General features: G+C 41.3%; 1 protein-coding gene across 13 annotated transcripts in view; it reads right to left on the bottom strand.

The window, feature by feature from the left end:
* Nucleotides 1–1874: 1874 nt before the first annotated feature.
* The window catches only part of scrib (scribble planar cell polarity protein), a 60312-nt gene continuing 45354 nt past the window's right edge, over nt 1875–16832 (bottom strand). For 3 of the 13 annotated variants that reach the window (XM_079259646.1, XM_079259647.1, XM_079259652.1), the window contains 17 exons: nt 16422–16493; nt 16225–16278; nt 15624–15674; nt 15056–15178; nt 13505–13615; nt 13079–13129; nt 11829–11993; nt 11304–11463; nt 11000–11219; nt 10824–10913; nt 10550–10732; nt 9555–9707; nt 8828–8967; nt 8681–8718; nt 8162–8236; nt 6300–6354; nt 1875–3827 (listed from right to left, as the gene is read on the bottom strand). In XM_079259646.1, the coding sequence (XP_079115772.1) occupies nt 3691–3827; nt 6300–6354; nt 8162–8236; nt 8681–8718; nt 8828–8967; nt 9555–9707; nt 10550–10732; nt 10824–10913; nt 11000–11219; nt 11304–11463; nt 11829–11993; nt 13079–13129; nt 13505–13615; nt 15056–15178; nt 15624–15674; nt 16225–16278; nt 16422–16493 (1878 nt within the window). In that variant the 3' untranslated portion in view covers nt 1875–3690. Of the gene's footprint in view, nt 3828–6145; nt 6176–6299; nt 6355–8161; nt 8237–8680; nt 8719–8827; nt 8968–9554; nt 9708–10549; nt 10733–10823; nt 10914–10999; nt 11220–11303; nt 11464–11828; nt 11994–13078; nt 13130–13504; nt 13616–15055; nt 15179–15623; nt 15675–16224; nt 16279–16421; nt 16494–16832 lie in introns of all 13 variants that reach the window. The other 10 variants (XM_079259651.1, XM_079259649.1, XM_079259654.1 and 7 more) reach the window with 9 other exon arrangements.

The following is a 16832-nucleotide window of genomic DNA, read 5'->3' as shown; positions in this document are numbered from 1 at the left end:
TTAAACCAACAGAACCACATTATTTGAGAAAAAAAAGAGAGAGAGTCAATTCTGTCCATCAAAACGGATCCCCTCAAATCTTCAGCTGTGCTAATAAATTGTGTCCATAAAAGGAGTAAAATCCTTGCTGGAAACTAAACCAATGTACTGTCAGCATGTGGACCAAAATTTGGAACTGGTTGTACAGGAACAGGACAGCCTCCAAGGGGATCCAGTACTCTCAATACTTTCACAGGAGTCCCTGGGGGACATGGTCGTACTCCAAGTCCATAAAGCACACTTGTTGGACAAACTCTCATGCCACGTCCAAGAGCCTGAAGAGAGTGTAGAACTGGTCCATTGTTCCACGTCCAGAATGACACCACACTGCTCCTCCTGAAGGTTTGACTATCTGATGGACCTTCCTCTCCCGGAACCCTAAACAGACTAGCAGGAGGCTGTGGAGTGTGACTCCCTGATAGTTAGAGCACATCCTCCAATCCCCACATCTTGAAGGCCACCGCCAGTCAGAGGCACTGTCCCCAAATTACACATAATGCTGTGGAGGTGTGTCAACCAAGACAGCCCCACAACATCAAGATCCTTCAAGAGCTCCAAGTAGATCTCAAGGAGCTTTATAACTACCTCAGCACTGGAAATGGGAGGCCCCACCCCATCCCAGGTCCCCTGTCTTTGTTTCCTCATTAAAAGACGTGTTGGTGGGATTGAGGAGGTCTTCGAACTACTCCTTCCACCGACCTACAACAGCTCTAGTCAAGGTCAGTAGTCTCCCTTCCGCTCTGTACATAGTGTTGGTGGTGCAGCGCTTCACTCTTTGAGTTGCTGGAAAGAGCACCAAAAGAATCCTGAAATCATTCAAAAGTTGTTCTTTATAGCCTCTGTGAACGTCTCCCATGCCCAAGTTTTTGCTTTAGTGAACACCAAAGCTATGTTCCCTTTAACTTGCTGATATGCAACATTGCCCCAGGAGTCTTACCTGCCAAAAATGACTGACAGGACTCCTTCAGCTTAACAGCATCCTTCAGGGCTGATGCCCACCAGTGAGTTTGGGGATTAATGCTGTGACAGGTACTGATGATGCCACAACTGTGGCAGGCCGCCTTAATAACAGAGTTGTGGAATAGAGCCCACTCAGGACTTGAGAATAGTTGAAGCTCTGACAAGGGACGTTCCAAGATGTCTGGCCGCCAGATACAATTACGTCAACCTCCAAAATGTGACCTGGTGTCCTGTCCCAGCTGCTTGTAGACATCCTTATGTTTGAACATGGTGTTGGTTATGGATAATCTATGATGAGCAAAGAAGTCAAAGTGTGAAGAATAAAACATTTACTGACTTAACTGCAGTGAAGGTCATTTACATTTTCAGGAAAAAGGGCAACAGTCTTTGGTGCAGTTACGGCGCGAGCTCTGTCCTGACAGCCCCAGCATGGAATCATTCATTAATGCCCACTACAGGACACAGACACGAGTGAGGGTCTTTTTATTGCATTCACAGAACTCCTTGGTTTTTAATGGTTCTTTGAGTCATAAAGGTTAACAAATCTTCCATTTCTGTGTGCAGAGACACAACAGAGTGCAGTCAGCTGCTCCTTTTCAGTCTCCAGGGTCTGGAAAAAGAAGACTTCCTTTGATACTCCCTTTTGTTCCAGTGAAGTGAGTTTTGTGTAAAAACCTGAGTCCCTGAATGTCATAAGGTTGAAATGTGATGTATCTTTTTTTTTCTTTATCATACTGCATTTCCACGCAACTGTCCAATTTTGTGGACTGTAGTTTGTACGAGCTTTGTGTGAGAAGGTGTTTGACTAAAGGTCGGCAGTTTTTTTTTTTTAACTTTAAATTGTTTTTTGGACAAAAGACAATGCAGCAAATGAGCTTCTTAAATGAAAAGTAAAATTTATTATTCCTGAACCACAAAATAGACTTCTTTGGTTGTACAAATTCACTAGTTACAGTCTTGTATGAGCTATAACCCTTGACACTAGGACTTCTTGCCCTTTCCCTCCAACCTATTTGCAAATAAAAGCCCCCAAAGAATAAACACATGAATGAAACACAGCATCAATAATGTAGTGAAACCCATCTGATAAAAGATTTACCTACTGAAAGTAAAAAAGAAAGGGGGTGGGGAGAAACTATGGCAAATGTTATCAAACTGAATTTCAGTCAGTGAGTGTCTTGAAAAGCTATAATTAAAAGACCCTACATTAATTTAACACAAATGCTACGATACTGTGAGCTGAATATGATTCATGTTTTGAGAGGGATTCCTGATTGGTTGTCCCAACTGTCCCACTAACAAACCAATATACATGCAGAGGGCATCCCAACAACCAAGCCTGTCCAAACTTGTTTCAGCAGTCCAGACATTTGTTTTTGCCTAGGTCAAGACTGGCTCAGTTTTAAACCTAGAATTTGTTTTTATTTCAGTATTTGTACATTATTCACATAATAAAATGATTTTCAGTGATATCAGATTTAAATTAACCATAGACAGAAAAATAAACCTGCTACCTTCACATCACTGTGGTATACCTCTAGATACTGCAAGGAAATAAATGGATTCACATTTATTCACAAAACAATATCCCTAACAAGGCAGAGTAAGTACCATGAATGTGATGCTAAAAATGCATGTTCCCAAATATTAGTATTTTCAACTGTTGAGTATCCATCTGCTCAGTGTTGCTGCCTCCAGTGTAGTCAGATTTTCTATGGGGGAATGTAATTAACCTGGACTGACCCTCTTTCAAAACTGCTGAAACAAGAAGTAACAACATTTTGATATGACCCATTACTGTTACGAACCACAGTGCACTGTCTAAACAGTACAATGCTGCTTGCCACAACACTCCCAGTGATTTATAGAATGTGGAAAGTAGGATGTGCAAGTTACTAGTTAAAATCTGATGCGCAATTAAAAAAATCGTTTAGTGCTGTAATATGATATGCCTGAAGTTATCCTCTTGAATCTGACAGGCCTGGATGGGTTAAAGCATTACCAGAAGGCGTTTAATTTGACTAAAATAGTAAAAACAATAAATTAAAATAGAGATTCTCAAAAAGCTGATCAGTGGCAGTGCAAAAAATGATATATATATTTTTTTTAAAAAAACACAAAAAAAAAAACCTCTCCACAATTTGTGACTATGAAGGTAGCAAGTTGTTCCCTCCTCAATTAATATATACACTCCTTCCTGCCCAGACTCAAACATGACATCTTACATATTCTTATCACTGAAAGCCTCAAGATATTATTCACAAAGTTAGTAAGACCCATTTCTTTTCCAGTATGTTTAAAGAAAGAGAAAAAAAAAGAACTAAAAACTTCGGTCACCCTCAAGTTAAAATAGATCAAATTCTAGCAGGCAATCCGAAGACTGAATAAAACAAAATGCAAGTAGCAATCCTAGCTAACCACACTAGCTCTTTCTTGCCCTTTAGTGACCTTTGAGCAACTTGCCATCTCACCCAGACTGTAAAGGCAAGACTGGCACGCAAAATATAAGTGAGTGTCTATGTGTGGCAACTATAGCTTCATAGTCTTTGCAGTGGTTATATAGGGTAGAGTAACTCTTGCTCTACAGACACAGTGCAGCATGTAGTGAATCTGCACCTCCTGTGGATTCCACAGCATATATAAATGTATGTAATCGCATGATGCTTTTGGTATTATCCTGTCAGTGAAGTGTTATGTGGGCACTGCGGTTTCTAGGCTGCGACGGCCCTGTCTCAGTTTGCGTTTGTTGCTGTACAGGGCCATTTCCTCCAGGGCAGAAGTTGCAGGCACCGGAGTAGGAACCTCGACTTCATGGCTTGCTGTGTGCCCTAGAAAACAAAAGCAGACTTTAAGTCACTAATGCATTTGTCAGCTGTCAAGAAATGATCAAGGCAACAGGACAGAAAACGGCTGTGCAGCGTTTGATGATGGCACCCTTAAACCTTCTAGAGATACCCCACATTGAGAGCAACAGCTGGAAACAAGCAGGAAAAGTGGTGAGCAGAAAACTGAAGCAGATGATAACTCCATGCTCTGCATGCTCCTGCAACCCAGTGGGTTCAGTCCTAAAACTGACAGCAGATACTAATAAAATTACTTTAAAAACCAATAAGAAATCCCCTGTTCAGAGATATTTTACACAGTATGTTAACATGCACTTTAATGATTAGATGATGTTCAGTAGTGTAGATTAAAAAATCATTGTTATGAATGATCAAGTCTCCTGTTGTATTTAAACATATCTGCACATTCAGAATACAGATTTCCACAGTATTGTACCAGTTGAACGAGTGACTCAGATATACATACTTTAGAAAGCATGATCAGTACCGTAATTTACCTCAAGAACTTATGCTTCTGAAGGAGATTTTTAAAACGAGACTGGCTACAGGTGTATGCAGATTTAGAGAAACAAAGGAAACTGCACTGTATGCAAACATATTGTTCTGCATGATTCTAGCTGAAGTAACATTTACTGACACCAACATTGCAATGAAATCATTTAAGAGCTGCCTGTAATCACTACTGAATAAATCTTGCACTGTCTGGATCAATTAACATCAGTGGCTGCTTCAAATATAGAGGACAGCAGATGGCAAACCACACCTCCTCCTAAAAGGTATGTTTATCATTTTTTTTTTTTTTCTTAAGTGGAGCTATGTAAAATACTTTTGGGTCGTCAGTATCTTGGCTGCATCAGATAGCTGTCAGAGCCGCTGGAAAAATAAAAATAAATCAAACAAACATAAATTTCATTGTGATGAGTGCAAAAACTAATTGAAATGGATGTGTTGCTCCACATCATACCATGTATGTGACGGCCCAATGTGACCACTGATCAATACTTCTTGGACACTTGTTGTTAGACATGACTTTTAGCTCATGTTTACCATATCAAAGTCAATATCTTAAGAACATTCAAGTAGCATTGTGTCACTGCTGATATGTAGCAAAATAAAATATGCAAGCACGATAAATAGAATGAAATATAGGAAAAAGGATGTTATTTAGTTTAACAAATCAATTAATTCTTTGATTCAAAGTTGCAAAATATATGTGATGACTAAAAACTCCTGTAAACTCTGAGGCTCAAACTGGGCTTTTCTGGAGCCCTACTCTGAATGGCACTGGGGATGCATTCACACCAGCTTTTTTTATTTGATCAGAAATTCAGCTGTATTTGGGTATATGTTAAATGCAAAATCAGACTCCGATAGAAACTGGATAGAAATCTGATCAATCCAAGACTGCTATGACGTAGTGTTAGCAGGTTTATTGTGCCTATAGATAGATTTAATTAGACAATGATTATTTTAGAAAGGAGCTGTAATTCTACTTGTGTCATGTTTTGACTGTCACCTCAATGTTCAGAAATGTCATCTGGCATCCGCTGTGATGTATCTATCAGCTGGTGGATTCCTGGAAGTGTGGCCCACCAGGAATTTTGACAGATTTGCCCGGCAGACCACACCTCCTGCATAAATGCCTCCTTATCAAGGCTGATGGTGTCTTTTGTTCGCCTCCTCATCGGAAGGTGTGACCTGCCAGGCAAACCTGTCAGCTTGCCCAGCAGGTCACACTTCCAGGAATCCACAAGGGTTCCACTGGTCAATAAGGACATGTAACGATGGATGTCAGATGACTTTTCTGAAGAAGACTGAAGGATCTGATGCAGCTCCATTTTCAGCTGATATGTAGTAGAAACTGAAGTTGTTCTGAAATTACCAATAAAGGAGCAAGTGCTTTTTTTCGTCTGAGTTTATCGTCTTCTTCAGTAATTCTTGGTGCAGCTCTGCTTCTGGCAGATAGTGAAACATGTTGCTGAAAAGGTTTGATTCTTTGGTAAAGTCCAGCATGAATGCAGTCTTGGTCCAGAAGAATATTGTACCAAATCAGAGTCTAGCAGAGTATCCTGATGTGAATGCACCCAGAATTTTTGTTTTCCAATTTTTCCAGACTACTGGACATAAGACAGTGACCACTCAAGTACTTTACACAACCCTAGCAGTGAAAGAAAGTATTCCTTTAATACCTGAATCCCTACGCAGCTTGCAGGTTAGAGTGTAAATGGACAGACCAACACGAAAACCTTCCCAATACATTCACCCCCAGATTCACTAAGCAACAAACACACACAGGATCCTACCAATAGAAGTCGCTTATCCCTGGTAGTAACCTGAATTCAAGGGGACAGAACAGGTAATGTTTTCACATCTGTGGATTTATCTCAGTGTTTGCTTTCTTGAAGCCTGGCAAAGTACAATTTAAAGTCACACACACAAAAAAACAGGGGAACATACCTGGGTTACTGGTGCCATCGTCGATGTATTGCATCTCTTCAGCTGTATCAGGGGACTAAAAAAAAAAAAAAAAAGAAAAAAGGTGAGAAACAAAGCGGCCAAGATGCGTTAGTAACCTGTGTCCCAGGAGAAGCCTTCACCATGTGAGTAGAGGAGCTGGCAGTGCAGGAGACTGTCAAGCAATGTGCCAGCCTCTCATTTTAAGTTTAGCAGGCAGCATTGAAGCACAGTCTGTCCGAACCAAAAAAGCCAGAGTACATCTACTCAACTACTTTTTCACGAGATTGTGACATATTCAGAGGAGGGGTTGGTTTAGTTATCAATCACAGGGTTTGTTGTGTAAAGATGGTGCATCCATAGAAAGACAGAGAACAGAGCAACAGCACATCACTAGTGTCACCAGCACACAACAGAAAACAAAGCAGCAGGTTAAGAAGTCAACCATCATATATGCTTTTTAACCTGATTTATTAGTGTTTAGAGGCTTTTAAAAAACTTTTAATATAATAAACTACACAGTTAATTGGAGACCAATGCGCCCAACAGTTTCAGAGGTTTTTTTTTTTTAAAGTAGTGAACACTAACAAACTAGTAGCTGTAAAGAGTTTTCTTCATGCAACTGTTCACCATGCATTTTTAAGTTCAGCTGAAGCCAGCATGATCTTCAGCCACCTTTATGTTTAACTTAAGTAAAACTACTGAGGTTAGCAATGGTGAGAATTTGATAATCTTTTTTTTAAAAATTTTTTTTTAAGAATTTGAGTGGGACATCTGCAAGAGTGGGACCAAACAGGTTCAGGAAATGATGCAACATTCATAGCATGTTTGTGTCCATTGTGTATAGCACCAGTTGGAACGTCCAATTTCTCATTTCTCATTAGGATAAATTCAGTTTTTCTTTTTTTTTTTACTGAGAACGGGATCATATTCCTTAAATACACTGCAGTTGCATGAAAAAAATCTGTTCAATGCCACTATGAAATGTTCAATGATCATGTGATCATTAAATGGAAACCTAGCTAGTTTTTTTGCAGGCATTTCATAACACCATGTAAGCATACTAACATATAGCAGTGACATCTGACTTACAGTCACCAAAGAGTAAACAAACAGATCACCGTGCACCAAATTGTCACACACTGAGGTGTGCGACTTTACACAGTAACTGACGGCATATACATGACCCAAAACACAGAGTGATACTTCCATACAAGTAATGCTCTCTACAGCTCACACACATCTCCAGGATTCCCCTGCTTCCCCTCTAATCTCTTCCTCTACACAGATACTGCAGCAAAACTAAAACAAAGGACACCCCTGCATCTTAAAAGCCAGAGAATGAAAGTAAGCCAATAATATCCAATGAAAGATATGTTATTCTTCTGTCTGATATGAGACCCATGCATTGAACAGGACAGTGGATGGAAGTGAATGCGTGACAGTGATATGCAGAGTTTGTGGACAATTCAGCCAGAACCAACTCTGGTTAGTGGAATCAAAGACATTTTCTGCATCTCAGCAGCAGGTAAGTGTTATTTTTTATTGATTAGTTAAAGAGAAACATGGGTGTGATTGGTTATTGACACATGTGCTTTTATATTTGTAAGTAACAGTGGGAGGCAGGCAGAGTGAGTTTGTCACCATTTTGATTATAAAGTTTCTTCAGTGTGTGGAAGTTTGAGTTAGTGAGCCACACCACCAACAGTGCAGAGCAGGAAGTGCTGATCAATCACTGAGCCACAGCCAAGACTGCGGTCATACTGATGCCTCTTGATTAACAAACTAGAGGGGAGAGGCAGCAGGGAAAACTGGGTGGGAAGGGAGGAGCCTGGAACCGCCGGAGCTCAGCATGCAGCCAATACCTGGATGTCGTATACGGGTTTGGAAGAAGGAATGGCAGCAAACTGTCGGTAGTCAAACTTCTTTGATGACAGGGACTAGAAGGATAGCAAACAGGAATGAGCAGAGGGAGAGGTGAAAGGAAAACAAGGACAGAAAAAATAGGGAGGTGGGGAAATGTACGGAGGAGAAGAAAATGGTGGAAGATGAATACATCAAGGACAGCAGAGGATGGAGGAAATGGAAAAGGGAAGCAAAGAAGCTTATGGGTGATGTAAACAGCCAGCTGTGGCATATGATGGAGAGCAATGTTTCATGTCAACTCTGACTGGAGATGATAAGCAAGATGGTGGCTTCATTTCAGTGACTTTTTCAGCAAGTGTACATTTTCCAGCCTGTAAAGAAACTGTCTTAAATTTACTTCTCAAAACGTCCCTTCTCAGATTGCAAAATCTGTGTTAGGACTTCTTTTAATTGTTTTTGGTAATTCAAGCTCTCCAGCTGCAGACATATGGACAACATGTTAAGGTTGTGAAACTTACCAGCCTGCCTGGTGAAGTTAATCCTCGAGCACTCAGCTCTGTCAGAAAACAAGTTTAACATTGTTTTTACAATTTGATACTGTTGTGAGAATCAAAACATCTTAATAATGATCACCTGACAGGCTCTTAACTGTACTGATAATTTACCTTCCACAGGAGTGGGAGAAGGTGTTGGAGCAGGCGAGGGTGACTCTGTCAGCTGGTCTAGTGTCCCACGCTTCTTCCCTTCGCGAGACTTGGCAATGACCATTTGAGCTTTTAGTGCATCTTGCTCCAGAGACTTCATCCTACACAGGAAACAGCAGCACTTAGAAAATGTTCTAAGAAAACTGTGAGAGAGAGAAAACAACAAAGACTGACAGGTATACACCTCCATGAGAAGGTGAAGGCTGATTACTACTAATAATTCTGGGTGCTCCTTGTCCTGGTTTGCTTTGATAAACATCAATTTTATTTCATCGCGAGATTTAAAAAAGGAAAAGGAGGCATTCCAGGATAAGGACTTCCTACTGCGGGTAGGTTTACCCTTAAACTCACATATAGCTTGCAAACTTACTGCCGACTTAATGTTAGTACAAAGAACAGTATAAAAAGAGAGCAGCAAGGCACAAATGAAAATAAGTGCTGCAGGGTGATGGGGAGGACAAGACGGAGAGAAAAGAGGCAGGGGCCAAAAGAAGCTAGGTACAGAAATAGCAGGGACGTGCAGAAGCAAAACAGCGCCAGAAAGGCAGTGGAAGCACCATCAGTGTTGCTGAGTGCTCTTGGACCTTTCTGAACTCAGCCTTTAGCAAAATACGCCAACAACAAAGCACCCCAGCACACCCCACGATGCCGTGCATCTGGCCCTGGTGGCTGGGGCCAAGGAGCAGACCTGAGCTGGGAAGCTGCAGAGGAGGAGGCAGAGGAGGAGGTAGGGGGCTGGGGGGCCACAGCAGCACCCTGAGAGGCTCTCACTCGGGCCTGGTAGAGTCTCTTTGCCAGGTCCTGCTCATACTGTCTAACATCCTCCTCAAGGCCATAGGGCCTGTGCCCCATAAGGCCATAGAGAAGGAGGGGAAAAGATGGAGATGAAGAGGAATTGGAATAAAATGTTCACCAGGATGAAGGAAGGATGCGAAAGAAAGGCATAAAGACAGAAAAAGAGAAGTAAACCAAAGAATGGAAGGTAAAACACACAAATAGAAGAACCAGGTATAATTAGACAAATTTAGACATGACTGGCCACACACAAACACACACACACACTTCTGTTAATTTATAGATGTCTGTAAAAAGTTGAGTTTTATATTAGGTTTTTTTGTCTCCCTAAATATGAAAGAATCATATTTAATCTTTTTTTTTTAACAATATTTGCCATTGTAAAGATAAAGTAGTGCACAGATGTTTTTAGCAGAGCATACATACAACCCATTTACTTTATTTCATGTTCTTAAACCTTGAGTTGTTTTTTTTTTTTTTTTTTTTTTTTTTAAGGAGTTAAATTCTGGCTTTCTTCATGACTTTTTTGGTTTGGTTAAAATTTGTGAAAATGAATTTGCAAATAGCTACATTTTTTTATTTACATTTTACAAAATGTCCCAACTTCACTGGTGTTGAGGTTGGAGGTTAGACTTTCAGATTGTGCTCTGTTCATTGTAAATTTTGACTGCTGCTCTCATGTGGCTCTCTGAGGAATGTAATGACACCATAAAGCTCTGCCATTAATAGTCTTTATCAAAGGTAAACATTAGTTAATAATCTTGTATTGATCTGTATATTAATTAGATAATCATGAAATGCAGTGATAGTCTTGAGGGGGTAATTGTTGCCTTCATAAATGAATGTAAAACATTTATGATTTAAAATTAATGACATTATTTTGTTTACCGTGCTGCCCTCCACATGGCCCTCTTCTCAGCTTCTAGAGCTCGTTTCTCTGCAGGGGACAAGTCCTTGTCAGGGGCCACCGCCAGCTCGGGGCTCTGCATGCGAAGTCTCTCTTGATGCCGACGCTCCGCTTTGGCTGTGCGAATGGGAGCTGATGACTCCCCAGGGTAAACCGGGATCAGACTGAACAGACACCATCAGAAGGGAGAAATAATGTGACTAATGGATCATAACCATTCAGAAATGTGTCTACATGTCTTGCTCTTTTAATTACCCTGTCATAGAGTTGGGCCTCTGCTCAAGCCTGAAGCCATCTTCCAGTGAATTCCTTTGAGAGTCTCCCTTTCCATCAACGGATGAAGGCCTACACACAGAAAAAAAATGGCTAGAAATATGTTGGAAGAATATAAAATTGTAAATGTTAGAAAGAATATAATGCACAGTCCTCACCCTGAGCTGCCACAGTAGCTTGGTGGTGTGACGTTGTAGCTTGGTGGTGTAGAACAGTGTTGAGATGGGGTGGATGCTGGCTCGACCTTGTATTCCACTCCATCCAATAACACTTTGCCCGTGGCCTTCATTTGTGCTACCTGCTTAGCCAGGTCTTCTTCCTCATCTTCTTCATCCTCATCCATTAGATATTCCCGCGCCCGCTGCTCAAACTTCCTCTCTGAGCAGAGAAATGCAGATTGAGCAAATTGATATGTTTTTTTTTTTTAGAGTGACAGCTCATTGGTAGGTCGTAGAAACAAACCTTCTTCTTCTCTCATTTTCTTGAGGTCATCCTCTCCAACAAGGGAGACTCGTGGTTTGGGTTTTTCTGGTGTTTGCTGCTTCACATCAATCTCAAAGTATTTCTGCCTGTCCCTGAAAGAGCGCTGCTCTGGGCTGTCCTTGCCACCAAGAGACGGACTCTGAAGGATTACAAGACCACATGGAGGTGAGAAAAGATCATCACTGAGAGGTGAAAGGGGCTGTTTCTACCTGACAAAACGGTTTGAGAAAATTGCAAAGTTGTTGCAAGGCCATTTGCAGCCACAGATGCCAGAGGACAGAAGTATCAGACCAAAAAGAGAGAACAAAATTAGCTACTAAATTAGAGTCCAGCACTAGTTTGCTGATTTCAGTTCTGTAACTGGAAGAAACATTGATGACTAAAGTAGCATAGTTGTGTCCCAGTTTCTGGGAGCAGAGACACCACCACCATCGATCAGGCCAAACACACCGCAGCCTGCATGTTGACCCGGGCTACTCTAGCTGTGGCAGAGGCGGTGGATACCTGCAGATCCTGGGAAGGCCTTGAGAGTCGAGGCACTGCTGCCAGGCTTAAATACTCCTGGCGGTCAGAAGAGAGAGAAGGTCGAGGGGAGACCTTGCTGGTCAGACCCTTACCAGCTCCCTCCTGACCATCTATGTCATCAAACACCTCGTTGTCAAACTCGGGCTGAAAAGGCCACATACGTCACCACCAGACAATCAGTATAGCACATTCTGAACACGTCAGACAGTCAGATAATCTTATCAATTAAACACCACAATGGCTAAAGTTACATGACATTGTTAATTTGGAATTAATTATTCAGAATTAAATCATTTCAAATTACCGTAAAGTATTCTCCTTGAGTTTACATGGAAATAGTAATTCTGAATTAAGGTTTACATGGAAAACACATTTATTTGCCTTAATTCTACTTTAGATCAGTGGGTTAGAAAAAGGGGTTCTGATTAGACAGGAAGGCGGAGGTGACATACCTACGTCTATCAGATCTAAATAAACTGGACTTCCTGCTTCTCATCTTTTTGGCAACAGCATGGAAAACCACATAACAAGTACTATACTCACACTATATTTGATTTTAATAATAATTTTGGAGCACCAGCTCGACACAAGAATACTACGTCACTTTTTTCAGTAGCTGAGGAGGACAAGGAGGATAAAGTACTGGAGACGGGAGGCAAAAGACCGCCCATCTGGATGGGACAGGGTAACGAGCATGTGCAGAACGACTGGAAATAACTTAGAGCAGAATGAACATTTACATGATAGAAGAATTAATAAGTTCAGATTTAAAATGGGAATAGACCAGTCACTTACTTCAGAATAAAGTTTATTTCCGAATTGTCATTTTCATTTAGAATTAGGTGTTCACATGATTATTTTTTCTTTTTTTTAAAGCGGATTCAACTTTTATTTGGAATTAAGGAGGAATTATAAGTCACGTAAAGGTCATTGACCCAAAAATAAAGAAATGACACCCCTGTGTAAAACGTGAATTACAAAACAAGATTACACTATACAGATTTGTAATTCTTGTCTAAATTTCTTGGTAAAACAATCTGACATAATTCCCATTCTAGTTTATAACCCACTTATCACTTCTATGGCTACACAGCACATGTTAATACAAGCTCAAAGGGTGAACTAATTTAGAAATATTTTTTAAAGCAGCAGTTATACTTGGGCCAGTATTGTCCAACAAGCGACTTTGCTGTTTACAATGGAATATCTGACCTCATTAGTTTACTCACCTCTGGAGAAGGTTGTTTTGGGTGGAAATTGTTCCTCACACCATAAAGGTCCTGTTGGTGAGCAGGAAATGATTGTTAGCTAAAGGGAATTCAGTAGAAAGTCAGAGATACAGAACAGCCAGGATGATTATAGACTCGGATACAATAGATAAAGAAAAAAGCCAGACTGAACATTAGTGTACGAGCCACACATGGACGGACGAATGGATAATGAGGCAAAACCAGTATGACAGATGATGGCAGAGGACCACAAAAACCAAGATGAACGCATTCCACATGTCACAGCACGTCACAGGCCCCCTCAACAAGACGCAGGCTTTATTTACAACAGCCTGCTTCAGTCAGGTGGGGGAGCAGGGCGAGACCAACCAGTCAGCACAGCATGCTTGTGTTAAGACCCGGTCGAGGCCGGGCAGCACGGCCTACCTGCGGCGGCTCCAGCACTGCCAGTGAGCGAGGCACGGCGGCAAACGCCTTGTATGCCTGTTTCACATTCATTGGAAACTCGTCGGGCGAGGTGGGGGAGGGGACACGAGGCTGCAGGGTGAGTGAGGAGTCATGGAGAATAGAATAGGTCCATGTGGTAAAGGGGGTGAGGGTAAGAAGAGCAGGTTGGGAGGACAGAAAGAGACATGGAGGAAAGGGTAGACAATGAAAAAAAACCAGCAAAGTTGAAGACGACTTAGGAGAAGTGAGGCCTGTACTACGAAGCTGGATTTCCTCTTATCAAGGCGACTTCAGGATTAATCCTGGGTTTTCTCTACTACGATGCTGGTTCACCTCTTACCACAGTTTATCATTTAATCTTACGCTGAATTGCTAACCTGCTCTGGAGCGGGTTATATTCTGGATAAGAGATCTAAGTACAACCATCTGATCGGTCAGATGACTTGGAAATACCCTTCCTATTCATGCAATGTTGGTGTGCAGATCTTAAGAAGGGTGCTTGGGAGAGATAGAGTTATTAAGAATAGACACATAAATTTGATGAAGAAATAAAGTCTTGTCTGCCCAAAACATCTGGCCTGTAACACAATAACCAGAGTACTGTCCATTTATATTGTTGGAAAAATTAATATGGGTATATAATCTGCCAAATTTATGCATTAACAGAGTCGGCTATCTTCTGATGTTGTACCAGCATTTTTTCCTGGCTGTTGCTGCAGCAACAGTGTTGCTTTTAGCCTGGATGATGTTTAAACTCTTCATATTTCTGAATGTCTGCTGCTCCATGGGGAAGGGGCTGCTATGAAGGTTTCTCCAAGTACGTGATTGGTCAGAGGCTGCAAACTCCACCCCTTTTATGTGAGCGTGCGCTGATCTTGATGGGAAAACACTGGGTTGTATTACAGAGTTGATAACCAGCTTCGTAGTACCACTTATCCAGAATGACCTTGTTACCTGGGTTAAACCAGGTAACAGGGAGAGATCTGGGCTCCGTTAATGCTTCATAGTACAGGCGTCAGGTGAGCAGCATGGCAGCTGGTTTCATGTGAGAGAGGACGAAGTATGTCAGAGAGAGACAGACAGTAGGGCTTGGACAGGCACAGCAGATTGTTTTGGCCCGAACCTCTTTGTGAAACAAAGGCAGGTATGAGATGAAATCAGAACTTCATTATTTACCAATCTAACTCTGCTCCACGACCCAATAAATGAGCAAGCCTTTCAGGGAGCAACAATCTTCAGGACAACATTTCATTCAGGAGCCCAGGAACCAATTCAGTGCTCCAGTTGCAGGTATAGTTTAAACACATAACCTTCATGTGTGTCTGAAGGCAAAGGGAGAGCGACACCTGAACAGTTTACTCTCCTCTGTCTATTCAAATACAAGTTCTTCTGTCTTTGGTAACAAAAATGTTCTACATGCCATAAATATCTGAAAATGCTGCATGGCTATTGATGCTGGACACCATTTCATTATTTCAGGTGTGCAGAAATTGTTAGAGACCAGCCCTACGTGGTGGTGAGGGGTCTTACAGAGGTTTGGGAGTTGAAGGGAGAGGGGCCATGCTGAAAGGGGTTGGGACTGTGGCCGTCTGGCGGGGCAGGGGAGTTACTGGGCCGAACACGCCCAACTGGCTGAATGGCACCAGGTCTTGTCTGAAAAGAAAAGAAAAGTTCTGTTTTTATAAGGGAAATGAAAGGAGATGCAAGAATTCAAGCAGATGGAAAAACTTAAAATGAATTGAGTTAATGGCTGAAGTGCACCTGAGCATAAATGTAACTTTAGTCGTTCTTATGATGTTCTCATCCAGAAAGTCTGGATGTGGTCTTAAAACTTCAGAAGAGGCTGTGACCATTTAATGCTGAACAATTAACTGATTTAGTTTTTAATGTTACTGGAGGTAATCACAACTTCTGTCCAGTGATATATTATTAGCCCAGCAAGATCTGAGCTGCCCTTCTGACATACACTTGAATTTCTGTGTTTCATCAAGCCTTAAAAAAGTTAATCAAAATCTAAATGACTTGACATGTAATATAAAAAAGCCTCCGACACTTTTCTACTGTACAATATGTTTCTCTAAGCTCCGTAAACACTCACTGATGAAGGGCTGTCCTTGGCAGTGGGAGTGGAGGTGTAATGAATGTTTGCCTGCAAAAAATGTTTGAAATAAAATATTTAATAAAAATAATGACTTGATGGAAAAATAAATAAATTTAAGTGTGCATCATCAACCAACAATGCATACAGCTGCTAAATTATACCTAAAGGAACTTATTAAGCATGATGCCAGGCCACATTAAGACGCTTGACAGACAATGCATTCACCACAGGGATTTACTTTTCACTAATTTAATTACTAAATGAGTCCACGATCATATCCTGATGTGTAAAAGTGGATATTGCTCAAGGACTATTAGGAAATTCCACTTGTTGCATTACACAATAAAAAAGAATCTGTAGCTTATCAGTAGATACATTAAAAACAAAAGCATCTTTTTCCATGAATGCACATCCAATCTGCACGAAGCAAAGCGTCAGTGATCAGCTGGCCATGAAGAAGCAGTCACATGCTTGCAGTCTGGCTGGACTGAGGCAGCTCAAATACTTATGTTTTATCAACGGTTTTTAGAGCAGCGGACGCTTCTTGCCGAAACAAACTAATCCAGGCCGGAGCAAAGGGGGCCAAGAGCCCACTTACAAAGCGGGTCTCCCTGCCTGCACATAGGGAGCTGTTGGAAGAGTGATGGCTGGGCTAAGGGTGGGAGGGAAGGTCAAGAGGGTCAGCTGTAAAATACCTAGCAACTCATGGAAAGGATGAAATAACTTTTTTGGAAAAAAAAAAGGTATGAGGGCGGGCAGATAACACTGGCAGATATGTATGATGGAGCTGCTCACCGGCTGGATAGTGGGAGAGTAAGGTGCTTCCCTGATTGGGCTGTCTGTCCTGGGGTAATCAGAGGAAGGTGCCTAGAAAATAAATAAAGATCAAAACACATTAAAGAGATGCTTTAAGTTTCACTCAGTGAAAAAGAAAAAAAACTCCAACAAGACTGCAAAGGAGCAGATTATTTCAAATGTTAGTCATGTAGTGAATTTATTTTCTAGTAAACTGTCAAGCAGTAAGCTTCTGTTGATGAACATGCTCTTTTCTCTGCATTCTGCAGGTTGGATTTGTGACCTATGACCCTTCTCACAGCTGTTGGTTCAGACATCCCAGTTGATCCTCAATACGTACAAGGATGACTGAATACGTGAAGAGTTCCTCACGCTCTGTGCTTACAGCAAAACATGCATCAGTGTTCAGCT

Source organism: Telmatherina bonti (assembly GCF_933228915.1).
Source record: "Telmatherina bonti genome assembly, chromosome: 20".
Lineage (NCBI taxonomy): Eukaryota > Metazoa > Chordata > Actinopteri > Atheriniformes > Telmatherinidae > Telmatherina > Telmatherina bonti.
Note: the sequence above shows the minus strand (reverse complement) of the source record. Positions and strands in the feature narration are given on the sequence as shown.